A 25,902-nucleotide genomic window follows, 5' to 3' on the forward strand; every position below is an offset into this window, starting at 1 on the left:
CTCTGGCATCAGGCGGTGCTCTCCCCATCACCTCGCTGGATGGGAGCGGTAACCTGCTGTTCGCCAACACCTCCGCCGGCAGCACCCCCAACCTGATGCAACCCCTCTTCCTGAACCCCCAGAACCTGTCCCTGCTCACCACCAACCCTGTCAACCTGGTGTCAGCCGGAGCTGCTGGGGGAGGGGCCCTGCAGGTCTCAGCTGACCACCAGGTCACCACGGCGACTGTACCAGTTCCCGCCTCCACCATCACCACTGCCTCCAGGGCCCAGTGAAGCTGGAGGCCTCAAACGGAACCCTATGCCCTATTTAGTGCACTACTCTTGGTTATATGTAGCGTACGATATGTCTGGCTCTGGCCATATTAGGGCACTATATGGGGGAATAGGGCTGTTGTTTGGGATTTGGCCTTAGACTAATGGCTCTACCCACCTGTTCCTCCTCTTCTCTCTGTCATTATTTAAATATTTTGCTGCCACCAAAAAGAAACCCTCTGTGAAGCGGGTTGGATTTATTTTATTTTAAATGTTGGTCTTCTTTCCATTCTCTCTTCCCTAGTACTCCAAAAATGATGTTTTTGGTCGTTGGATGCGTCAGGTCACACAGGAGGACTGGGGCGGCCATTTTCTGAGGCATGATCGTCTTGAACTCTATGGTTTGTGCTCCTTGTGTGACGCCTGACCAACGTCTTGGGAGAGTAAATAACAGAGAAGACCCACATTTTCTACTCTGTCACATTTTTCACAAGTAGAGATCTTTCTCTTCCCTGTTCAGAACTTATTCTGAAGTACTTCTAACCAAAAATGTGTGATTTTACTTTTACAATTTTTACTCTAACAAAAATGATTTTACTACTAAGTTCACAATCTACATCATCACTAAAAGGGGGTTTGTGCGTCTCCCCTGTCTAGGTTGAGTTTATAGTGTCGGAGGCGCTGTTGGAAAGGCCTCAACACGAATATCAAAGTTTTATTTTAGAAGCGTTCTCGTTTTAGTTTGTTTTCTCTTGTTTTTATGTGAGTGGACATTTTCAGAACTTTACATCTAACATTAAGTTTTAACTGCTATATATATATATAATTAGTTTTATCGTGGTTATAAGGCTTTAAAAATCTAGTAATAATAAGTGGCTGATATATAACGGTTATCGTTGCTTTAAGGAACAGGGTTAGCTGCGTGGGCTCTCTCTGGTCCTCTCGGTCTGGTAACACTGAGTTTGACATTTTGCAGTAGCCCAGTGGCCATGGAGCATTTGTAAATGGTAGTCTAGGTGCGGACCATAGACACTGACATAAGAAATGATCACGCTTAGAGCTTTAACCCGGGTTACATATGGACCCATGTCTGTGGGGTGGTGGTTGTGTGTTGTGGGGGGGTCAGGGTTCACAGTTCAGGGGTCAGGCAGTATAGGGGCTAAGTGGTTTTCTTGTGACCTTTACAGCTCAGGCAAATACAGACGCCTCAGTTAGCTGTATGATACATGGAGCTCTGTGACTGAGTGTTCTCTGACGGTCTCTGTATGGTTGCCATGCCAACTGGATGACGTTGGTGTGCGGTAGATGGGGACGTTGTGTATTTTTGCTGAGATATTTTTCATTTTTTTAATGCCACCAATGAACTGCAGTCTGCCTGTTTTGAAAGACTTAAACATTCTGTCATGTTTTTTAACATGTTTTATGGTCCTTTATTTCTGCAGTCTTTCGACTGGCTTACTTCAAATATACCAAAAATATTTGTTAAAACTAGTGCTGTTTATTGTCAGTGTAGCTTAGCCTAGTCCTAATATTTATGAGTACAAAATCTCTCTCTCTCTCTACACACAACAGGAGATGAAAATGCAATATGTTGATGATCACTTTCCAAAGACAAACGTATTTTTAAATTTGACTATGGCTGTCCCTGCTCAGCTTTAAAGTAGCAGGGCAAATAACCAAAAAGAAAGGAATGGGAAGACGGGAGGTCAGGTGTCTCCCTGAATAATGTTCATATATTTGAGGGGTGTTTAGGTTTGAATGGTAGCGGTTATATGATATCAATGGGTGCTTATCCTCTAGGCTCGGTCTCGTTTCTCTACATGTTTCCCCCATGATGATATGGCAGACTGTCCTGACCCTTTCTAGACTGGCATATCCGATGGGCAACAGTTTGGACTGTAGTCAGGCTTTCAATAGTCTGGTAAGGGCTGTCCATTTTGAGTTTTTCTACTAATCCTCAGCCATGAAATAAAAAGCTTGAACCAAAGTCGTTTTCTCACTAGCTGCTGTGCCTGTGTGAGCCAGCAAGTGCTGTTCACACGATCACTATAATACATAATACTACTACTGACAAGTTTTCTCCTCTTAAACCCACCTGTGTGCATCCCCCACCTCTAACCCGCTTCTAAGGAACAAGGATACTTTAGCTTTAATGACCAGCTGCTTTAACTTAGAATGGAGGCAAACGTTCTGCGTGTATTTTTTCTTCTAGCTTTGTGACCATATCCTGTTAGCAGGTCTCGATTTCCTGTGGTTGAAGCCTTCTCTTCTTCCCCTCAATGCCCAGGTAGCTTTACTATGGGGAGCTCATCCACTGGCAGCACCAGTAAAGACGTTTCGGACCAAGATCCTGACCTGTAACCAAGCAGCGTAGCCTCTGTGCTGCCCTTATCGAACTGCCCCTTTTCATAACAACAACAACAGCACACAGCAATAGTGTTGTTCTGTCGGCCCTAACATAACCGGATTAATGACTGCCTAGTTTGAAAGCAGAGAATTGGCTCCACGCTGTTCAGTTTTTGTGCTCCTTTTTCACCCGTGAATTACTTTGACTAAATACCTCAGCAGCACTTAGACATTAGGTTCTCTAAGAAATCTGACACCCGCTGAATATTATAGAATGTACAAGAACTGTATGGCTGAATTGTACAAGATGGCAAAAAAAGAGTCATCGTTATCTCAAACTAGGACAAACTACTACTGCTATTTTCTAGTACTACTACTTATGGGTATTTCCAGGTTTTAACAGTTTAACATTATTTTGTGATCCTTCTTGCCAAAGCAAAGCGAAAGCCTTTCTCTCTGCGGCTGGGTTGATGTCTCCATGCTGCTCACTTGGCTGGTGTTCTGTCTGAATGGCACTTGTCGTTCTATTTGTAGTCCTGTTTGTAGTCATTCACCAGTCGTGAAGTGCGGTAGCTAGGTGAACCAGTGTCCATTGGCACCATTGGAAGTTAATGAAATATTTATCTGCGGAACGACTAAAGGATAAGAGAAAAAAAGCTTTTTTTTTATCTCTTCTTAATTCTATACATATAAATATATATATACACAACATATGTAAGATATTCATATTTTATATTTGAACTAGTATGTTATCAAGACTGAATGTGGTGTTTTGTCATCCTTATATTCAAAAGACAAAAAAATGTTTTTTTATTAATCATAGCAATTTTGAAAAACTTTCAAGACCAAAAACTTAGACTGCGCCCCCTTGGTGCATGAATCACAGACACCTGTAGCCATCATGTGTGGGTGTGGTCTGTTGAGTGGGAGGGGCTTGCTCTGGTGCTCCTATTGGACAGTCTCCGTTTGTGCTGTTGCTAGGGAAACAGACTGAAGCGCCTAATCTTTCATTGTCTTTTTTGTCTGTGTGTTTGGTTTACTATGGACTTGATTTGCTGTGCTGTTTTTAACAATCGTTAGATTTTTTTTTTAAATTACGTATGCCTTTAATTGTTTTGTATAGCACGAGAGGGCAAGATCACTGGCTTCCTTAGTTTGACAAAATATGAAAATGATAATTTACGCCTTACCGTTATTTAGAAGACAAAAGCATTGTAGCATATGTTTGTGTGAGAGTAATCTAGTGAGAGAGGCTGCCTCCTCGCTATCTTTTGTGTTTAGCTAGCCTACTCAGTGCATAGTTCTTGGGCTTGTGCTGTTCTGGCACAGTTATGTTGCTACCTATGACTTTAGGGGTGACTCAGACAGGTGGCAATACCTGTAGGAAAAGCTTTACTATTAACTGAGCTCCAGCAGAGGGCGGGCGGGCGTGCGTGCGCGCGCGCGCGCGTGTGTGTGTGTGTGTGTGTGTGTGTGTGTGTGTGTGTGTGTGTGTGTGTGTGTGAAAGGAAGAGCTGACTGCAGACCACAACGGTGCATTTGTTCTCAGCTTACAGATAAAGTATATTGATAAGAGCATTCAAGGAAGATGGGAATGAGAATATGGAACAGTCAGTGTCAGTGATCCATTGCCTCTTTGTTGGTATGCGATGGTGCACCAGTGAATCCTCTGGTTTGCTATATTTAATTATAACCTGTTGTGATGGCTCAGTCAGTGGATCCTTCAAACATACAGGATCTTTGTGCGTTAGAGTGGATCCTCTTTGATAAAGTTTTGTGTTTGGTGCCGTTGTGGATCTGGGTGTCTCTCAGGTTTGTCTGATGCTCTAGAAGTGGTTCTGTGTTGATGCATGTGGCGCAGTGGTTCTGTGTGGTGGGTGTAAAGGTTTAGTAAAGGGAGAGGGCAGCGAGACACCAGGAAGTCTGGGGTAACTAGCTTGGTTAAGGGAGCTGCTGTATACCTCATTTTTAGCTCGAGACTGAGTGAAACTTACTTTAAATCTACTTTAGTAAAGAAAAATATTAAACTTAAGAAGAAAAAAAAACATAACACCAAAAACACATGGTCCTATCAGAGAAGCTCACAAATGTCTGTTTTAAGAGTACAGAGTGTCATGACAGCTGCTGCCACCGGGGGGAGACAGGACATACTCCAGCACTTAAGAATGTCTGCTTCTCTTTATTTTTTACAATAACAACATCATCATCGCTCACGCTAAACACACAGTGACCTCTCACACCTCCACCTCCTATTATAATGCTGAAAGTATACTCACATTTCACTTTTTAGTAGTATGTACTTGATTTATCCCAATCTTATTCTGTTTTCTATGATTTGACAATCCTGTCCTTTTTTATATTCTTATTTAGATTGTAAATGTAGATGTTGGTGTTTCTACTCACCTGGTGGTGCGCTGCCTCGCTGCACTCTCTTTCCTGTGGTAATGTTAACCAAAGACTTCCAAAGTGATTGTATATGGACTAGACCATCTCTCACCCCTCCGCCTCATCATCCCACGAGAAAAGACATGCAGCTGTGATCACACACGCTCTTCCCTGAGCACCTGTAATGTCGATACGCCTGTATGGCAGAGCTGTGTGTGCGTGCGCGCCACGGACACAACAGGCAGGGCCTGTGGGGGAGGATAGGTAGAGTTTCAAGGGGCAAAGTGAGGTTCTCTGATAGACAGAACAATTATCCAATCCCGTGATGGCTGGGTGATGTTTGTTAATACACATTGAGGGTGCATCCTGTGCATGCTGTAAAGGCTCAGGAGTCACTTTTTCTGTCCCTCTGTCTGTCCGTCTCTGAGACTGTTGCTAGGACACACCTTTTCCGTCTCAAAGACGGTCACAAAAAAATAGTTTCTGCTTCTTGGATACAGTGCGTCTGTCTGGCTCCCTATCTGTGTATTGTAGTTGCCAGGATACATTGTCTCTAGGATACAAATTCTCTGGTTCTTTCTCTCTGTCTCACCACTGTTTTCTTTCTTTCTCTGTGTCTCTCTCTTGCTTCTCTCTCCCGCTGTGACACTATGCATCATGGTCCTTCACTACACATGGCCTGTGTCTGATTGGCTAAGCTCTTTGGTCAATGGAGTCCCAGGGAAACGTTATATGATGCTTTATTCCAAGTGGGGGAGTTGTAGGATCTCACAAGCGCTATCCCAAAGCAAAAAATATCCAAATAATGTTTGACAAACGCAGATACCAAAGATAACTCTCTCTGTCCTGTCACACTCTCTCTCTCTCTCTCTCTCTCTCTCTCTTTCTCTTTCTCTTTCTCTTTCTCTTTCTCTTTCTCTCTCTCTCTCTCTCTCTTTCTCTCTCTCTCTTTCTCTCTCTCTCACCCTGCCTGCAGCTTGTGTATTAAGAGATAAACCCAGCACTGGCTTTAGCCCTAGCCCCAGTAATTCCAAAGCTTAGATGTATATTTTGGTATATTTCTGAGAAATCTAAATGGGAAAAAAAGTCTGTTTTAAAACAACAATCTTGTCTGTTTGGTGTATCGATCTTTTTCTGTCACAGCATGGAACTAATTGCAGAATTGTCTTACTCTTGGTAGATTAAAGATATAGTATTTTTGTATGTTTTGGGGTGTGTAAAAAAATTCTGTGTGTGTGAATATATCAGTTAACATGGCCCAAGTGTCAATGGTTTCAAAAAGAAAACTAGCAGAGAAATACAATAAAAACAAAAGGTCAACTTGTAAATATCACTTCTGTTTGTGGATTTTTGAGAAATGCATTCTGTAAAATCATTGATAATTCTCCCTCTGTAAACCAAGCTTGGACTAAACTAAAGGAATGTGCCCCTTTATCTTCTGACTAGTTTTTCCTCAGAATACACCGTCTGCCACTCTAGAACTCTGGGAGCCATGCTGTCGTTGTGACGCGCGGTTCCACTGTTACACCATGGACTAGAACACTGCTCACTGTTGCCACGGGGACACATGCCTCATATCCAACTGAGAACCCCCCAGACATGGCGGTTGGCAGCATATAGAACTGAAAGATTGTGTAGAACATTAAGTATGTGAATCAGGATACATGGTAGATTTGATGCATTTGTCTGCTGTATTTTTGTTTTTTTATATGTATATAAAGATGAATCTTTTACTGTAACTGTACAGTTCTCTTTTGTTGTAAACGTCATTAAACCATTTTCCAGGTGTTTTAACATTGGAACGTTCCAGTCTTTTATTACGGTCATAATGTTGACATTACCACATACAGCCATAGATGGACTTAACAAATGACATGATAATACACATTGACAAGACATGTACACTTTTCTGCTGAGTTGTAATATGCAATAACAGGCCAGGGAGTTGAGCTCAGGGGTAGAAGACTGTTATGCACATAGAACTCGGGAAATAATCTAGAAGGTATTCTTCAGAGATTGGATCGGTGCAGGGCAGAGCTGCAAGTGGAGTCGACTGCTGCCTCCGTGCCCAGGGCTGACTGGGTCAGTGTGGAGGTAGTGGTGGGGCAGTGGTCTGGGTCTTTGCACTGAGACGCTGGGGGACTTGGGCCTTCTTGTTCTTTTTGAGAGCATGTGAGGAGAGAACCCACAGGAAGAAAGTGTAGGTAGGTTAATATTCTTCAGAGTTAATCTACAGACGGGTCACATTTCACATTTGAGTTGCCCTAGTTTTGTCTTCCTTTACTCATGTAAGTTTGATAGCAGCTTTATGACACCCTGATGACTATCCATACTCCAAGGAGTGGATATTTCATCTTTCCATCTCGCAAATGTATATAACCTATGCATACACTACCCTGATTATTTCAAACTTCTATGTCACACGTTGATACATAGTGGAGATGGACAGTTATTTCCTAAATGTCATGTTCCATGTGAGTGACCTGATGGACTCTTACCCTCCCCTTGGATATGATCACCTGGTAGTCATCATTACCATCATCTTTTATCTGGAGGGCCTAGGGGACAAAATACAAGTTCAATATTAAGAGCTTGTGGAAGTGGATGAATCTTTCCAAAACACTGGCTGCGTTCAGGGTCTCAGTGTTCTGCAACGTCTCAGCACGCTAATAAACTTGTGGTATAAAGAGAAGTCTTTACCTGGTATGTGTCGCTACTAGCTTCCTGTTTGCGCTTCTGAGACGGACAACCACAAACAAACACATTAGCAAGACTGCGGATCACAAATATCTGTACACGGAATTAGAACAAGGCCTCTCTCACACACCAGCCATAATAGTCCACTCACTCACACGTCTAGTAGCTGCAGACTGTTGGTCATCAGCATTAGCACCTGGCTGGAGTTCCTTAAAAAAAAAACATATATTCAGAATGTCAGTACCACATCGTGTCCATGATCACACACACACACACACACACACACTTGAAAGGTACTCACTTCATGGGTGGGGTCCTCTTTGGGTTCAGGTGAAGACTTACACCACTACAGACAAAGACAGATAGAGATGAGGGAGAGCGATAATGAGAGAGATAATGAGAGAGGGAAAAACAGACAGAGAGATTATGAGAGAGGGGAAACTAGAGACAGAAGAAATCACGACACTCTTCTATGTCCATGTACAGTATCTATAACATATCCTCTTACAGTATTTAATTGTAGGGGAACATGCCTCTGTAATTACCTGTGTACAAACTCACCTCCACTGTATACACTTGAATAACTAGTACCTGACCAGTGGTAGACAGTCTGTATTGTGACCCACCTTGGCTCTGACGAAGAGCAAGGTGGTGATGATGCAGTAGAAGAGCAAGATTCCATCCAGTATGTAGCAGATGGCTGGTTCAGTCATTGAAGCCTCTGCAGGCCACACAGAAAACCAAGAACCATTAAAACACAGACGAGCACAGAGTCAGTCATTCAAACACAAGACGAGTGCAGAGGAAGAAGGGAGTAAAATATATAATTCTAAACTAGGTGTTTCGAGCACTGAATGCTGATTGGCTAACAACTGTGGTATATCCGACTATATACTACGGGTATGACAAAACATTTATTTTTACTGCTATAATTACATTGGTAACCAGTTTATAACAGCAATAAGGCACCTCAGTGGATTGTGGTATATGGCCAATATACCACGGCTAAGGGCTGTATCCAAGCACTCTGTGTTGCATCGTGTGTAAGAACAGCCCTTAGCCTGTTGTAAATTGGCCATATATCACACCCCATCGTGCCTTATTGCTGAAATAAACACAGTCAGTAGAACAGGTGCATGGATAATGAACTCGTAGAACAGGTGCATGGATACTGAACTAGTAGAACAGGTGCATGGATACTGAACTAGTAGAACAGGTGCATGGATACTGAACTAGTAGAACAGGTGCATGGATAATGAACTAGTAGAACAGGTGCATGGATACTGAACTAGTAGAACAGGTGCATAGATACTGAACTAGTAGAACAGGTGCATGGATACTGAACTAGTAGAACAGGTGCATGGATACTGAACTAGTAGAACAGGTGCATGGATAATGAACTAGTAGAACAGGTGCATGGATACTGAACTAGTAGAACAGGTGCATAGATACTGAACTAGTAGAACAGGTGCATGGATACTGAACTAGTAGAACAGGTGCATGGATACTGAACTAGTAGAACAGGTGCATGGATAATGAACTAGTAGAACAGGTGCATGGATACTGAACTAGAAGAACAGGTGCATGGATACTGAACTAGTAGAACAGGTGCATGGATACTGAACTAGTAGAACAGATGCATGGATACTGAACTAGAAGAACAGGTGCATGGATACTGAACTAGTAGAACAGGTGCATGGATACTGAACTAGTAGAACAGGTGCATGGATACTGAACTAGAAGAACAGGTGCATGGATACTGAACTAGTAGAACAGGTGCATGGATACTGAACTAGTAGAACAGGTGCATGGATACTGAACTAGTAGAACAGGTGCATGGATACTGAACTAGTAGAACAGGTGCATGGATACTGAACTAGTAGAACAGGTGCATGGATACTGAACTAGTAGAACAGGTGCATGGATACTGAACTAGTAGAACAGGTGCATGGATACTGAACTAGTAGAACAGGTGCATGGATACTGAACTAGTAGAACAGGTGCATGGATACTGAACTAGTAGAACAGGTGCATGGATACTGAACTAGTAGAACAGGTGCATGGATAATGAACTAGTAGAACAGGTGCATGGATAATGAACTAGTAGAACAGGTGCATGGATACTGAACTAGTAGAACAGGTGCATGGATACTGAACTAGTATAACAGGTGCATGGATAATGAACTAGTAGAACAGGTGCATGGATACTGAACTAGTAGAACAGGTGCATGGATAATGAACTAGTAGAACAGGTGCATGGATAATGAACTAGTAGAACAGGTGCATGGATACTGAACTAGTAGAAAAGGTGCATGGTTAATGACCTAGAAGGGAGAATGGGGTAGTACTGAACGCAGGGCTATACCCTTACGCATGTGGGAATTTTAGTAGAGTACTCTAAAGTAAGAAACAGACACCCTGTCATCGCAAAGACAAAACGACCCTGTCGACAACTGTCTTCCTGTCAGCTCTCTCTCTCTATCTCTCTCCCCCTCTCTCCCTCTTTGTGGTTTGTGTCTGTGGAACTCAGTATGTAGTTCAGTGGTTTCTACAGAAGCTGTGTCGTGACAAATTGAGCCTTTGGTGGTGTAACTGCTTTTGGGGGGGGACATTTAGTTGTGCCCATCTGGTGATCATCTGCATCAAGGACAAATTCAGTATTGAGTCCACACACTGCTCAGGAGCAACGTTGTCTCAGAATAATCACTCACCACTTCCACTTCAGTTCTCATTCACCAACAGGTGTTACTGTCTCTCATCTGTCTCTCTGTCTTTCTGGTAACTTTGAAATTAACAAAGATTTCATGTTCTACACAGAGCAAAAATAGATGTGTAGAAACGTAGCCACTCAATAACCCACACGAACAGATAGCACAGAGCAATAGAGCTCCTGGAACCTTCTCTCTCTGCTGACCAGGGGAAGGACACTTTTCATACCAGGGCAGAGCGCCTCTGTATCACAGGAGGTTGGTGATGGGAGGACGGCTCATAATAATGGATGGAATGGAATGAATGGAATGGTATAAAACACTTGGAAACCATGGAAACTGTGGATTTGATGTGTTTGATACCATTCCATTCAGTAGTGGTGTGGGGTAAAATCACTGGGGAAGCTAAGCCAGAAAAAAGGTGTGAGGGAAAATTGTATTGTCTGAAGAGATAGCCTTGAATTGTACACAGCATCTCCTCTCACTTTATCTTGGTTCATGCCATTATAATCATTGGCCAGTAAGGAGAATTAAGTAAAACCACAAGTCCATAATTGATAATTTAGGAAAGGGACAATTTTAGGTAGCTGGCTAGCTACTGGAGGACAACAACACAACACGAGTTTCTGTTAGTGACGTATGCTCTTGATGCGATGTGATTGGAGTGAAGACAAACTGGATTCTCTTGCCCTCAATGATACGGGCGGCAACGATGTCATACTATTTTAGACCAGACAGCATCAGATAGATGGGCTACACATACAGAGACAGAGGGGCGCTGTTTTGCTCGCTCGGATGCTTTCTCTGGTGAGATACATTCAGCCTCTTGTGAATTGAAATACTTTTTTGGAGTAGCCTGGCTTCCCTTGGCATCCATGAACACACACCACTGATTCTATCTATTCCGTACCAGTCATTACTATGAGCCCGTCCTCCCAAATTAAGGTGCCTCCAGCCACCCGTGCTCTGGGTAGGAAACTAGGTGAAGGAGGTGACGGTGGGAGAGTAAATATCTAGCGCGTTGGACAGAAAATAATCCACTGTAGTACAGGAATCTTACTATCTGGCCACACTAAAAAGTACAGAAGTCAAAACTTCCTAACCAAACAGACACTTTAACAAACTTGCCCTAACCTTTCCCTAACCTTAACCTTGACACCAAATTCAGGTCAAACACCTCCGTTTTGATGGTATTGCCATTTCTGTCCATTCCACCATGGCTAGTACGTGACTCCCATGGTACAGCTGGATTGGTACTTACCTGCAGAAGACACAAGCTTCAGCATCACCACAACACCTATCTTCCATGGAGCAGTCATTCTCCCTTTTTTCCTCTCTTTCCCTCTGAGAAAACAAGTGATGATCTCTCTCTTTCTGTCCTGGGGTGAACGATGGCAGTGACTCTAGAGGGCTCTCTTGGTTAATCTCTTTCTAGCCCTCCCTCCCTCTCTCTTTCGCTCTCTCGCACACTCTCTATAGCTGATGACAGGAAGTGGCTGCACTGACACCAATATCTCTGTCCCTCTCTCTCTCTCTTTCCATCATTCTCTCCATCTCTCTAAGCATCTTCTTCCTTCCTAAACATATCTACTTGTCTTTGTCTTTCTCGGTTTTCCCTTCTCTTTATGTCAGTGTGTCAGTGGACTCGTCAATAGGCTTAATTAAGGTGAAGAAGGGGGTAAATAGCATGGGGACGAGAAAGCCTTTTAACATCCCTGTGTGAAATGCCCCCTGGCATCATCTGATGATGGAAGGTGGATTGCTACTGGTCTGAATGATGAGGGAAAATGCTCTTCAAATGTGACATGATGATAGTGAAGAGAGAGGGAGAGAGAGAGATGAAGTAGACCTGGGCATACACCTGCTTTCAAAACGAATAAGATGTTATTTGTTCTTTACTTTTTGTATATCGAGAAAACTGTATCATTGTTATTACAACGAGGCTACTTCCTCGACCAAAAATACCTAATACAGAATGTGCCACTGGTAATCTTCAGTGCAACATTGTATTCAACTGTACTGTAACTCCACAGCTGTTATCTTAATAATATACAGATATGTATATATACAGTTGAAGTCGGAAGTTTACATACACCTTAGCCAAATACAATTAAACTCAGTTTTTCACAATTCCTGACATTTAATCCTCGTAAAAATTCCCTGTCTTAGGTCAGTTAGGATCACCACTTAATTTTAAGTGAAATGTCACAATAATAGTAGAGAGAATGATTTATTTCAGCTTTGATTTCTTTCATCACATTCCCAGTGGGTCAGAAGTTTACATACACTCAATTAGTATTTGGTAGCATTGCCTTTAAATTGTTTAACTTGGGTCAAACGTTTTGGGTAGCCTTCCACAAGCATCCCACAATAAGTTGGGTGAATTTTGGCCCATTCCTCCTGACAGAGCTGGTGTAACTGAATCAGGTTTGTAGGCCTCCTTGCTCGCACACGCTTTTTCAGTTCTGCCCATTCATTTTCTTTGGAAGTATGCTTGGGGTCATTGTCCATTTGGAAGACAAATTTGCGACCAAGCTTTAATTTCCTGACTGATGTCTTGAGACGTTGCATCAATATATCCTGATAATTTTCCTCCCTCATGATGCAATCTATTTTGTGAAGTGCACCAGTCCCTCCTGCAGCAAAGCACCCCCACAACATGATGCTACCACCCCTTGTTTCAGGGTTGGGATGGTATTCTTCGGGTTGCAAGCCTCCCCCTTTTTCCTCCAAACATAACGATGGTCATTATGGCCAAACAGTTCTATTTTTGTTTCATCAGACCAGAGGACATTTCTCCAAAAAGTATGATCTTTGTCCCCGTGTGCAGTTGCAAACCATAGTCTGGCTTTTTTATGATGGTTTTGGAGCAGTGGCTTCTTCCTTGCTGAGTGGATATACAGTGGGGCAAAAAAGGTATTTAGTCAGCCACCAATTGTACAAGTTCTCCCACTTAAAAAGATGAGAGAGGCCTGTAATTTTCATCATAGGTACACTTCAACTATGACAGACAAAATGAGGGAAAAAAATCCAGAAAATCACATTGTAGGATTTTTAATGAATTTATTTGCAAATTATGGTGGAAAATAATTATTTGGTCACCTACAAGCAAGCATGATTTCTGGCTCTCACAGACCTGTAACTTCTTCTTTAAGAGGCTCATCTGTCCTCCACTCGTTACCTGTATTAATGGCACCTGTTTGAACTTGTTATCAGTATAAAAGACACCTGTCCACAACCTCAAACAGTCACACTCCAAACTCCACTATGGCCAAGACCAAAGAGCTGTCAAAGGACACCAGAAACAAAATTGTAGACCTGCACCAGGCTGGGATTCTGCAATAGGTAAGCAGCTTGGTTTGAAGAAATCAACTGTGGGAGCAATTATTAGGAAATGGAAGACATACAAGACCATTGATAATCTCCCTCGATCTGGGGCTCCACGCAAGATCTCACCCAGTGGGGTCACAATGATCACAAGAACGGTGAGCAAAAATCCCAGAACCACACGGGGGGACCTAGTGAATGATCTGCAGAGAGCTGGGACCAAAGTAACAAAGCCTACCATCAGTAACACACTACACCGCCAGGGACTCAAATCCTGCAGTGCCAGATGTGTCCCCCTGCTTAAGCCAGTACATGTCCAGGCCCGTCTGAAGTTTGCTAGAGAGCATTTGGATGATCCAGAAGAAGATTGGGAGAATGTCATATGATCAGATGAAACCAAAATATAACTTTTTGGTAAAAAATCAACTCGTCGTGTCTGGAGGACAAAGAATACTGAGTTGCATCCAAAGAACACCATACCTACTGTGAAGCATGGGGGTGGCATCATCATGCTTTGGGGCTGTTTTTCTGCAAAGGGACCAGGACAAATGATCCGTGTAAAGGAAAGAATGAATGGGGCCATGTATCGTGAGATTTTGAGTGAAAACCTCCTTCCATCAGCAAGGGCATTGAAGATGAAACGTGGCTGGGTCTTTCAGCATGACAATGATCCCAAACACACCGCCCGGGCAACGAAGGAGTGGTTTCGTAAGAAGCAGTTCAAGGTCCTGGAGTGGCCTAGCTAGTCTCCAGATCTCAACCCCATAGAAAATCTTTGGAGGGAGTTGAAAGTCCGTGTTGCCCAGCAACAGCCCCAAATCATCACTGCTCTAGAGGAGATCTGCATGGAGGAATGGGCCAAAATACCAGCAACAGTGTGTGAAAACCTTGTGAAGAATTACAGAAAACGTTTGACCTCTGTCATTGCCAACAAAGGGTATATAATAAAGTATTGAGATAAACTTTTGTTATTGACCAAATACTTATTTTCCACCATAATTTGCAAAAAAATCATTAAAAATCCTACAATGTGATTTTCTGGATGTTTTTTTCTAATTTTGTCTGGAATAGTTGAAGTGTACCTATGGTGAAAATTACAGGCCTCTCTCATCTTTTTAAGTGAGAGAACATGAACAATTAGTGGCTGACTAAATACTTATTTACCCCACTGTAGATACTTTTGTACCTGTTTCCTCCAGCATCTTCACAAGGTCCTTTGCTGTTGTTCTGGGATTGATTAGCACTTTTCTTATCAAAGTACGTTCATCTCTAGGAGACAGAGCGCGTCTCCTTCCTCAGCGGTATAACGGCTGCGTGGTCCCATGGTGTTTATACTTGCGTACTATTGTTTGTACAGATGAACATGGTACCTTCAGGCATTTGGAAATGTCTCCCAAGGATGAACCAGACTTGTGGAGGTCTCCAAATTTTTTCTACGGTCTTGGCTGATTTCTTTTGATTTTCCCATGAGGTCAAGAAAAAAGGCACTGAGTTTGAAGGTAGGCCTTGAAATACATCCACAGGTACACCTCCAATTGACTCAAATTATGTAAATTAGCCTATCAGAAGCTTCTAAATTCATGACAAAATTTTCTGGAATTTTCCAAGCTGTTTAAATGCACAGTCAACATCAACTTTTGACCCACTGGAATTGTGATGCAGTGAATTATAAGTGAAATAATCTGTCTGTAAAAAATTGTTGGAAGAATTACTTGTGTCATGCACAAAATCCTAACCGACTTGCCAAAACTATAGTTTGTTAGCAAGAAATGTGTGGAGTGGTTGAAGAACAAGTTTTCATTACTCCAACCTAAGTACGTAAACTTCCGACATAAACTGTAAATAAATATAGCACAATGACTCAAAGTCTATATAAATATATATAGTAGATACCATAGACTTAAATAGATATAGTAGATACCATAGACTTCGAGTCATTGTGCTGACGCTAGTAAGCATTGGTTCACATTGTTTACCTCTGACTTCCTTCATACTGGATGCAGAGAATCAGTAGATAAAGGGCTTCATCTGACTCTGGGTCAGTAGATAAAGGGCTGATCCTGAAGTGTCCCTTTAAGACACATGTATTGACTGTTTTTACAGACTTCTTATTTGAAGAATGTAGAATGATCATAATGTACTGCTCGAACTCCCAATAAAAAAAACGGTAAATTATTAGTGAATTTACATGTATGAATATGAAATTATCCCATTAGCACAATTACATGTTGGACGTAAAATTGTTTTTCTTTATCCTTTAACCCAGCAGCACATTCTCCCATAATAAACAAAAGTCACCAATAATATTTATCAAAAATAAACGTACAAATATCTTTCCATAATCTCTTTACATGTAGGAAATGTTAAAATCAATGCAAAACTGTTTCTGGATGCTCATCACAAAAAGTACAGTTAAGCAATAAGTCACAAGGGGGTGTGGTATATACCACGGCTAAGGGATGTTCTTATCCAGTGCCTGGATACATACAGCCCTTAGCCGTGGTATATTGGCCATATAACACAAACCCCCGAGGTGCCCTATTTCTATTATAAATTGGTTACCAACGTAATTAAAGCAGTAAAAATAAATATTTTGCCATACCCGTGGTATACGGTATGGCTGTCAGCCAATCGGTATTCAGTGCTCGAACCACCCAGTTCATAATGAATGTTAATATGCTGTTATCTGGAGCCCCACAGCTGTTCAACGTCAATGAATCCCCACTCATGTGATCATTCTGGGCGGTACTTAAACTCTTGATCACATGACCGTTGTCGCTTCTTCCTGGTGCAGGAATCATCGGTGGTATGTGACGATCCAGACACTCAACGAAGACCAATTTAATCAGCGCCAACTAAACCAAAAAAAAGAGAACAACACTGAAGGAAAAGGGCACATTTCTGAAGATTTGTTTCGCGAGGATTCTAGTTTGCGGCAGCAGAGAGCGCACAAGTCGTGAGTTTGCGTTGTTGCAAGTAAAGCTCGCTTACTGTCCTTCGTTCCTGTCGCTGGACCGTGTGCATGTTGTGATTCGCCCCTTGCCTTGACAAACAACTTAACAAAAATATGACACAACAACATAGCCGCAAGCAACCTTTGTCCATTGCATTCATCGCGCTTTTAGGTGAGTATGTTGATGCTGGATGGACGCAGTAAATACAACACCATACATATAGAAATGGTAGCTCATACACCATAATTCGGTATTCAACCTATTTTTACCTTGCATGATGGTTAAACACGGTTTTAGGTTTTCCAGTTGACTTGCATTTCTGCCTTAGATTATGTATTACAGGTCGATGCGAGACCAGACTGAGTTGTTTTTCTTGCTTAGTGGCTGGTTGACAGCTCGATCGGTAGGTCAAGAGGTGCAGGTGGGCTGTTGTGCAATGGGACCCTCACGTGATCTCAAAAGCGCTGTGCCTAGTGTTAAAAACAACAGGCTGTTTTTTTTCATTTATTGATGACATTGCACTAATTTGTTTTGTTTACTCGCTGCTTGTTTCTTGGCAAGTAACCTTTTTAGCTTTGGGATAAAAGCTGGTGGTCACGTACTGAGTAGCCCAAGGCTTAACCAAAGGCCAGCAGATGGTGCTATTGGGTCGTTTCATTTTACCGTTCGAAGGGAATCCATGCAGCTGGCTTATCCCTCATTGATGGGTTCATACATAAAACATTTTCCATCCAGGCTGCAAATGTGTTGATTTCCTCAACTTGATTTAATGTCAAAGGTGGGGGAAAAAAATGGAAGTATGCCTGCTTTCTTTATGGAACACCCTTTTCCACCACCATGTTAGATTAGCCGAAAGGATTTTCAAAGAGTGGGAAAAACCAGTCAATCCCCACCTGATTGGAAGCGAGTGCATCCAGCACACAGCATGAAACCAGAACATAAATGGTGACACACAATGATCCCACCCTCACCTCTGATTGGAGGACTTCAAACATTTTACACTGTACATTTTGTGTGTATAATTATTCCAACACATCAATTCCACTCTTCAGACTTCCACAGATCAACTAATCTTTCCCTTTTAAACATAATTATACCATGTCCTCACCCAATACAGCCCTCCATTCTCCTATGGTGTCTCACGAGGGACTTTGAACCTCCCCATCTGCAACACTTCTGCTGAAATTGCCTCCGAAGATAAACATTTTACCCGAGAGCACAATGATATTTCCTATTGACTGCCTGTGGTCCTTCAACTCCCCCAGTAATACAACTTGCAGGTGTAACTGACTCTGATAATATGGCATAATAACCATTCTTGGACCTGACTCCAAAAACAAGCCACCGATGGACAGTACTAGAAGGGATCCTCTATTGATTGTTGCCTTAGGGTGAAGTCTGCACCAGTCTGACCTGAATACCCCGTAAACTGAGCCTTCTTTTTGTAATGAGAATTTTAAATAAAAGCTTAAATTGAAAAGAATGAATTGATACGTCAATTGTTTAGTATATCAATCTGCTGTTAGCAGAGTTGCCAACAACCGGATGCATCCGGTTTTCAGGAATACAGCTAATTCAACTTGGCTACCTTTTCTGATGATAAACCATCTGTGGGAACTCGCTCAGGTGTTTAGTTTACACTTTCTACGTTCGGTTACCCTTGGTCTGAACACTGTATGCAATGTCAGGAAGTAGTATTAGCCACCATAGCATAGTGGTGGAAAATGGTGTTTCATAAGAAAGTATGCATATCCCCCACCCCACCTTCTTGCCATTAAGTCAAGTTAAGGAGGAAATAGATGCCTTTGCAGCCTGAATGGAGAAAGTTTTATGCACAAACCGGTCCACAGCATTTTGCTACACCCGCAATAACATCTGCTATGTATGTGACCAAAAACATTTGATTTGAAGGGATACGAGTGTATAGCCAGTTGCATGGATTCCCTTTGGATGTTCAGATGAAATGAGTCCATAGCACCATCTGCTGGCCTTTGGGCTAGGCCAAGGCAAGCTATTAGATATCGATCACATTTGCACAGCATGTCTTTGTGATATTCTCCTTGTAGGACAAACTGGGCCTAAATGTCAAGATATCAGGGAGTTGAACAGATGAGCGAGCAGAAGGCGTAAACATATGGATGATGCAGGGGAACTGAGTGTGACAAACCCTGAATATTTGACATTTCAGGTTTCCTCATATTCATACCATTTGATTTGGAACCAAGGTGTATATGTCACACGCGCCAAATACTACGAGTGTGGACTTTATCGTGAAATGCTTGCTTACGAGCCCTTCCCAACAATGTAAAGTTAATATATTTGTTTAACACAAGAAATAAAATACACAAGAATGGCGCTATATACAGGGAGTACTAGATTTCTGTGCAGTGGTATGAGGTAGATATGTATATGAAGGCATGGTAAGGTAAAATAAAGAGTATAATAGTGTTTGTCGGTATGGATCTTTTGACGCGTGTGTGGTCCTCTGTAGCTCATTTTGTAGAGAATGGCGTTTTGCGACGCCAAGGTAGTGGGTTCGATTCCCGGAAGTACCCATCCATAAAATGTATGCACGCATGCCTGCAAGTAGTCCGTCATTGTAAATAAGAATTTGTTCTTAACTGACTTGCCTAGTTAAATATAGATGTGTGTATTTTATTTTTTTGTAGTGTTGCTTTGGATAAAAGCGTCTGCTAAATGGCATTTATTATAATATTGTGTGAGCTTGCATAGAGCCAGTGCAAAAAAGGGTCAGTCTAGGTTGCCATTTTTAATGAACTATTTAGCAGTCTTATGGCTTGGGGATGGAAGCTGTCTCTGAGCCTGTTGGTCTGAGAGCTGATGCTCCGGTACCGTTTGCCAGACAGTAGCAAAGTGAAGTCTTTGGCTTAGGTGGCTGGAGTCTGGTCAATTTTTCGGGCCTTCCTCTGACACCCCCTGATATAGAGGTCCTGGATGGCAGGGAGCTCGACCTCTAGTGATGTACTTGGCTGTCCGCACCACCCTCTGCAGCATTATGCAGTTGAGGGCGGTGCATTCACCATACCAAGCGGTGATGAAGCCAGTCAAGATGCTCTCGATGGTGCAACTGTAACTTTTTGAGGATCCGAGGGCTCATAACAAATCTTGTCAGCCTCCTTAGAGGGAAAAGAAGCCGTCATGCTCTCTTTACGACTGTCCGGGTGTGTAATATATAATATAATAATATATGCCATTTAGCTGACGCTTTTATCCAAAGCGACTTACAGTCATGTGTGCATACATTCTATGTATGGGTGGTCCCGGGAATCGAACCCACTACCCTGGCGTTACAAGCGCCATGCTCTACCAACTGAGCCACAGAAGGACCACCATGGGGCTGTGTGGAGCATGCTAAGTCCTTAGTGATGTGGATGCCAAGGAAGCTCTCGCCCCGCTCCACTACAGCTCAGCTCCACTACAGCCCCATGGATGGGCGTGCTGTCCCCTCTTTCACCTGTAGTCCACGATCGGGGAGAGGGTTGTTGTCCTGGCACCAAACTGCCAAGTGTCTGACCTCCTTGTAGGCTCTCTCATTGCTGTCGTTGATCAGGCCTACCACCGTTGTTTCGTCAAAGCAAGGCAGTCACTAGTATTTTTAATCTGCACAGGCCGGTAAGACAGACATCAGCTGAAGACTATGTAATTGACACGTGAGACTAGTATTGTAGAAATGAGCAGACCTGCTTCTTCATTCTAATGGTTCTTTTGTGGTGTGACCCACTAAAGCTTTTGGAATGTGTGGACAGCCACATCAATGGAATCAGCAGGTTTTGTTGTTGGCACAACCCAGTCTGCCACCACATAAAAGGATTTGGCCATAACATTACTCCAAAGTTACTGACCTACAGTGGTTGCATCGCTATAGTCTCAAATGGCTCCTCAGCTCTTCTCCTTCATCTGCACTTATCTAATCTCTTATCTACCCCACATGATGGGTGAAGGCAACAGTATGGTGGTGAATGCGTACAGAGGTTGCTTGTCAACTTCTTTCACGTCTGTGCAGATCCAGGAAAGGAGGAGAGGAGACCTCTTAAACTATTGAGAAGACTTTTACCAGCCTCCAGCTAAGGATCGAACAGTGCTGTGTCTGTGTCTATCCATCTGTGGTTGTCTTGTTACGTCACTACAGCGGTCACGTTGCATCAGAGCTTTGCTGCCACTGACGCCCCGCCCACGGCTGCCCCTCAAACCACGGCTCCGCCTCCTGCACCCCCGGCCCGGCCCGAGAGAGGCAACTACATTGTAACCAACGGCAATGGGACTGCCTGTCTGATGGCCCGCATGGGACTGCAGCTCAATGTCAGCTTCAGCTCTGCCTCTCTCAATAAGGTACAGACTTGCACATACTTTGAAGCCCAGCACCTCTCAGACACAGTCTTGTTTTACTAAACTTGTGGGGGACACGCAATTAATTCCCATTCAAAATCCTATTATTCTTAACCTCTAAACTGAACCTTTTAACCCTAAACCCCCTAGGAATAGCATTTTTTTCCTTTGTGGACCAGGAAAATGTCCCCAGTTGGTCAAATGTTTGTTAACTATTTTTGTGGAGACTTCTGGTCCCTACAATTATAGTTAAACATGTCCACACACTGCCCTGTGTCTTGTTGTCCTGTGTGTGCGCAGACTGTGCTAGAGGTGGTGAACCTGCAGCCCAACCTGACTAAGAGCTCAGGGTCATGTGACTTGGACAGCGCCACCCTACTGCTGAATGCTGATGAGAATGCAACCAGCCTCACCCTCGTCTTCTCCCTGGTCAGAACTCTTGTTTGACATTTTTTGTTTCTCTTTACTGTTCTGTGTCTGCCACTTACTGCTCTCTCTTGCTCTGTATCTTCATTTCTTCTTGCATCCATTAATACATGCAGTAAGGTTTTCTGTATCAGTAGTAGAAGGCTTTTGGCACTAACACCTGACTGCCACAAGATGGAGCCTCATGAACAAGCTGAGGACAGGCACTCGTGAACTATTGTTTCAGTCCTGTGTGTGGCGTAGATACTGTGTGGCGTCACTGGTTCTCTTGTGTCTGCAGAATGCCACGTCCAGTAAGTATCACCTCAGTGGAGTGACCCTGTTGGCAGCCTGGCCGGACATGCGTGGTGAGTCTGGATCCAACAATCACCTGATCTAGTGAATAGTACATGCATATAATGAATCTGTCTATCCTCATACAACTCCAATCTGCAGTGTTGAAACCCCTCTATAATCCTCCTTTGCCACACTCTTCCATGTCTCTTTCCATCCTTTCTATTTCCTGTTTCACATCCCAACCATTACCCCCCGAGCTGACAAGGTAAAAAAAAAAACTGGATGTCAATTTAAGGCAGCCCCCCGCACCTCTGATTCATAGGGGCTGGGTTAAATGTGGAATACATTTCAGTTGAATGCATTCAGTTGTACAACTGACTAGTTATCCCCCTTCCCTTTCCCTCGATCTTCCCTTTCTTACCCCACCCATAACCTCTCTCCCTCCTTCCCACCATTATCTCTCTCTCCCTGTTGTCCCTCCAGTGCCCTTCTCAGCCAGTAACCGTAGTCTGGACTACCTGCGTGGTACCCTGGGGCGTAGTTACATGTGTCGTGAGGAGCAGACTCTGGCTGTGACTCTCAACTTCTCTCTCAACACCTTCCAGCTGCAGGTGCAGCCCTTCGGCCTCAAAGGGGACCAGTTTGGAGCAGGTACTGTGGGTTACCACTTCATGTGGTACTATTTCAGTATGGGACTGTGGGTTACTATTTCAGTATGGGACTGTGGGTTACCATTCAATGTTTCAGGAGGGGATTGTTATCAACATTTCTGAGATTGGAATAATACATTCTGGTTTATCATTCCATCACTTTTTATTTAATGATTTCTTGTTTTTCTCCACTTTCCCTCGCCTGCTCTTCGTTGTCTATAATTCCCGCTCTCTCACGGTCTCTCTCTCTTCCTCTCCAGCGGAGGAGTGTCAGCTGGATGAGGATGACATGTGGATCCCCATCATCGTGGGCGCTGCACTGGCTGGCCTGGTCCTCGTCGTTCTCGTGGCCTACCTCATCGGCAGGAAGAGGAGCCACGCTGGCTATCAGACCATCTAAAATCACTTCCTATCAACTGACCCCCCAAGAGCCAGAGAGTGCAAGCCCGCCCCATCTCACCCTCCAGCTACTAACCACCTGGATTGACTGAACCTCACTGCGACCCTTAAACTGAACTTTCCCCAATTCAGTTGGACTCATCTTAGAATCTTGCTGCCCCATCCTCCCCTCTGAACTCTCACTAGCCCCACGTTGGGTATCCATGGGGTTGATATGCGCTTTCAGGACTGAACTGCTCCTTTGTATGAAAACAACAAAAAAAGTAGGAATCTGCTGAGATTTGTATTTACATAACGAAACACTCTTGACAGAGCTTTTCATGGATCCACCTATACTCGAGACCTGATCCAGAATTCGAAATAATGTCACGGGTTGAATCTGAACTGATTATCACGGGTAGGCCTACATGTAACTTTAATTTACTTGTCCGGAAGAGCCCGTACAGATCCAAACGCGACTGCTACAGTAGAGAGAAATGTAGTAATTTATGCTGCTGCTCTTTATGCTGCTGCCACGAGAGTGGCGTTTGTTGTTGGCCAGTCATAAGTTAACAAAGCTACAATAGGCTAGTCATAGACCCTTCCTGTGTGGCAAAAGTTAGGGTATATATAATTACAAGTTAAAGGAGAGGGATGGGCTACAACGACAATAGTCTGGAGTTGTAAGTGTAGGATGAAAAAGCGTAAGCACTGCAGCCTCAGTTAGCCTAGCTCGCTAATATCAGCTAGCTTAATTAGCTTCTCCCGGTTTGATACAGTCAAGCCCGGTACTACGTAATCATATTTAATAAATAATTTAGCCTATGGCAGCTATTGGTTGGTTGCTGTCATCTCTCCCTCATTCGCTCACAGTACTGCCCCTCCCCCACCTACTGGAGCGGCACCTCCCTCACATGTTTTATCGGCTTTAAAAAAAGTGTTTTCTGTTGCTTCCCTCACTCGGATCGGACCGGGGCTGGATCTGACCAGGTCTATACGGAACGGGTCTAGCTGTCTCTGGGTTCGTTCGGGAATGCGTCTCTGACTAAATTCAAAAATTGTATTTATACATATCGGGTTCGAGTAGGGAAAGCCCAGGTCCATTTTGGAACAGGTCCAGCTTTTTGGACCCACGAAGACCTCTACTTGAGAGACACCATCACTCAACATGGTGGGGGGTGGGGTGGAGTTCTCATATAACCATATGCTGAATAATAATCCACACTCTGCTATTTGTAGCCTAGGGTTTCATATCATGCTTACATTTACTGGTGTTTAATAACAGGATTTCTGAGGGATTGTTTGTGTACAACCATTGCTGCTGCCGTTTAATGGCTACTTCTCTGTTTTGGTTGGTGGCCATTTTGTCAGTCACAACATAATAGGAGGCCGTTGTTACTCCTGTGTAAAGGGAATATTATGACTGTTGCTGGTTGGTGGCCATTTTGTCAGTCACAACATAATAGGAGGCCGTTGTTACTCCTGTGTAAAGGGAATATTATGACTGTTGCTGGTTGGTGGCCATTTTGTCAGTCACAACATAATAGGAGGCCGTTGTTACTCCTGTGTAAAGGGAATATTATGACTGTTGCTGGTTGGTGGCCATTTTGTCAGTCACAACATAATAGGAGGCCGTTGTTACTCCTGTGTAAAGGGAATATTATGACTGTTGCTGGTTGGTGGCCATTTTGTCAGTCACAACATAATAGGAGGCCGTTGTTACTCCTGTGTAAAGGGAATATTATGACTGTCGCTGGTTGTTCCAACCAAACTTGTTGCTTAAGGTTTTCAACATCATTAAACAATGAATTTTAATTCTGAATATAATATGGAGTTGATTCAAGTCTCCCCTAACCCGGGTTTGAGGGTCAGATATTTTTGCATCCACCTAATGGGTAAGGCTATGATTTGGGGCTGGGAAATCTGATCCTAGATCTGTGGTTAGGGGCTAAGCTAGGTACCAGCGGCAGTTTTCAAAATGGTGGTGTTTCTTAATCCATTTCTTAGGGGTCCCCTAGTTGGACATTTTTTTTTTGTGCACCTTCTTGGGTTCCTCTTGGACTGGGTTGAGGAACAAGGGTAAAGGTCATTTGATGGTGAAGCAGTTGAGGTCTGCATACCACTGTTTATAGGTAAATGTATTAAACGGTGCTTCATGGTCAATCCGACATCTGCATTGGCTGTGCAGCATTTACGCTGATACGGCCTCTGCAGAAGTCAGGACATTCATATTGGTTGTGCTTCCTGAAGCAAAGCAGAGCTGTTAAGGAAGTGACTCTATACGGAGTCCTCCCCATTATAACAACATTTTGAGAGGCATGTGCTTGATTTGGCCTCTGCATGCCTCGAGGCTCCGCAATTGGTTCACACCCTCCATACGAAGCCTCTGATCACATTTGCTGACGAAGCATAAATTGGCTTTAAGACGGGGTGATTATTATTATTTTTCTGGGGGGGGGATGTACTGATGGTACATCCAGTGATACACTAAGGGGAGGGTTGTTACAGTTGAATTTTATGGTGCTTACAAATGGCTGAACACTAACTGAAATGCACCTGTGTAACTTGGGACACTTTTTAGTGAATAGTCACATTTATTAGGTGGTTTTCTCAAATTATAATTCCAGATATTATAGTTTAAATTGTTCTATTGGAGTTACTGCCAAAATAACAGCAACATTTTAGGGAGGACGTTTCTCCACCCCAAAATAATGTTAAGCCAAATGGAATATGTGCCTCCCCACTTACAAGAAGGATGGGATCTATGCTAAGGTTCTAGAGTTACACACACTCTTAATCTGTCTCAAATGACACCCTATTCCCCATGTAGTGCATATCTTAGTTGGGTGTCATTAGAGTCATAGCCTTTTGTCTCTTCACAGCATTACCATAGAACAATGAGCAATATTTCATCAGATGTATACATGGCTGTGGTCTATCCTGGTTTAGTTATAAAGATCTTTGGTGTCGTTCTGAGATCTTGCCTGTTGAAAGATCAGAGGATGCATTATTTGGAGTAATGAAACTGCATTTTTGTTCCACCCCTCTTCTAGAAGTGTTAACATCCATAGGTAGTGATTGAATATGGCTTTAAGAATGTTTTTAATTGTTTTCTTAAGTGTAGTGGTCAATAAAATAAAATAAGCTGAAGAAA

General features: G+C 43.1%; 3 protein-coding genes and 1 long non-coding RNA gene across 14 annotated transcripts in view; 3 read left to right on the forward strand and 1 right to left on the reverse strand.

Annotated features, from left to right (window-relative positions):
- LOC118366740 (POU domain, class 2, transcription factor 1) overlaps positions 1 to 6,787 on the forward strand; it is a 40,229-nt gene extending 33,442 nt beyond the window's left edge. For all 7 annotated transcript variants that reach the window (XM_052493107.1, XM_052493108.1, XM_052493109.1 and 4 more), the window contains one exon: positions 1 to 6,787. In XM_052493107.1, coding sequence (XP_052349067.1) covers positions 1 to 275 — 275 coding nt within the window. In that variant the 3' untranslated portion in view covers positions 276 to 6,787.
- LOC118366742 (high affinity immunoglobulin epsilon receptor subunit gamma-like) lies at positions 6,774 to 16,518 on the reverse strand. Of its 3 annotated transcripts, none has more exons than XM_035749377.2 (7): positions 16,320 to 16,518; positions 8,309 to 8,403; positions 7,984 to 8,028; positions 7,838 to 7,891; positions 7,686 to 7,721; positions 7,484 to 7,543; positions 6,774 to 7,143 (listed from the first exon to the last, which is right to left on the reverse strand). In XM_035749377.2, exons 1-7 carry the CDS (start codon positions 16,516 to 16,518, stop codon positions 7,069 to 7,071), a joined length of 564 nt encoding a protein of 187 aa, XP_035605270.1. In that variant the 3' UTR covers positions 6,774 to 7,068. The 3 variants fall into 3 exon arrangements, 2 of the variants coding, with proteins under 2 accessions (XP_035605270.1, XP_035605271.1); XM_035749378.2 differs by lacking the exon at positions 16,320 to 16,518 and adding an exon at positions 11,652 to 11,988; XR_004822027.2 differs by having other exon boundaries at positions 7,058 to 7,143; positions 7,834 to 7,891.
- On the forward strand, positions 8,414 to 11,634 carry LOC127914999 (uncharacterized). Of its 3 annotated transcripts, none has more exons than XR_008089778.1 (3): positions 8,414 to 9,206; positions 9,431 to 9,738; positions 9,795 to 11,634. It is a non-coding gene; the product is annotated as an uncharacterized LOC127914999 (long non-coding RNA). The 3 variants fall into 3 exon arrangements; XR_008089779.1 differs by having other exon boundaries at positions 9,879 to 11,634; XR_008089777.1 differs by having other exon boundaries at positions 8,414 to 8,926; positions 9,011 to 9,206; positions 9,431 to 11,634.
- On the forward strand, positions 16,502 to 25,902 carry LOC118366592 (lysosome-associated membrane glycoprotein 1-like). The gene is made up of 6 exons (XM_052493111.1): positions 16,502 to 16,842; positions 20,822 to 21,021; positions 21,319 to 21,447; positions 21,725 to 21,791; positions 22,204 to 22,371; positions 22,631 to 25,902. The coding sequence occupies exons 1-6, from the start codon at positions 16,785 to 16,787 to the stop codon at positions 22,768 to 22,770; spliced, it is 762 nt and encodes a 253-aa protein (XP_052349071.1). The 5' UTR covers positions 16,502 to 16,784; the 3' UTR covers positions 22,771 to 25,902.

Source organism: Oncorhynchus keta, chromosome 34 (genome assembly GCF_023373465.1).
Source record: "Oncorhynchus keta strain PuntledgeMale-10-30-2019 chromosome 34, Oket_V2, whole genome shotgun sequence".
NCBI lineage: Eukaryota > Metazoa > Chordata > Actinopteri > Salmoniformes > Salmonidae > Oncorhynchus > Oncorhynchus keta.

What these genes read in the sequence shown, in the direction of transcription:
- LOC118366592 (XM_052493111.1), top strand. Translation starts at nt 16,785, where the DNA reads ATGACACAACAACATAGCCGCAAGCAACCTTTGTCCATTGCATTCATC. An exon ending in AGCCTGGCCGGACATGCGTG is followed by an intron (nt 21,792 to 22,203) that starts GTGAGTCTGGAT and finishes TTGTCCCTCCAG; the next exon opens with TGCCCTTCTCAGCCAGTAAC. An exon ending in AGGGGACCAGTTTGGAGCAG is followed by an intron (nt 22,372 to 22,630) that starts GTACTGTGGGTT and finishes CTTCCTCTCCAG; the next exon opens with CGGAGGAGTGTCAGCTGGAT.
- LOC118366742 (XM_035749377.2), bottom strand. Translation starts at nt 16,518, where the DNA reads ATGATTCCTGCACCAGGAAGAAGCGACAACGGTCATGTGATCAAGAGT. An exon ending in AGCCATACCGTATACCACGG is followed by an intron (nt 8,404 to 16,319) that starts GTATGGCAAAAT and finishes TGTGGCCTGCAG; the next exon opens with AGGCTTCAATGACTGAACCA. An exon ending in CTAGTAGCGACACATACCAG is followed by an intron (nt 7,544 to 7,685) that starts GTAAAGACTTCT and finishes TTTGTCCCCTAG; the next exon opens with GCCCTCCAGATAAAAGATGA.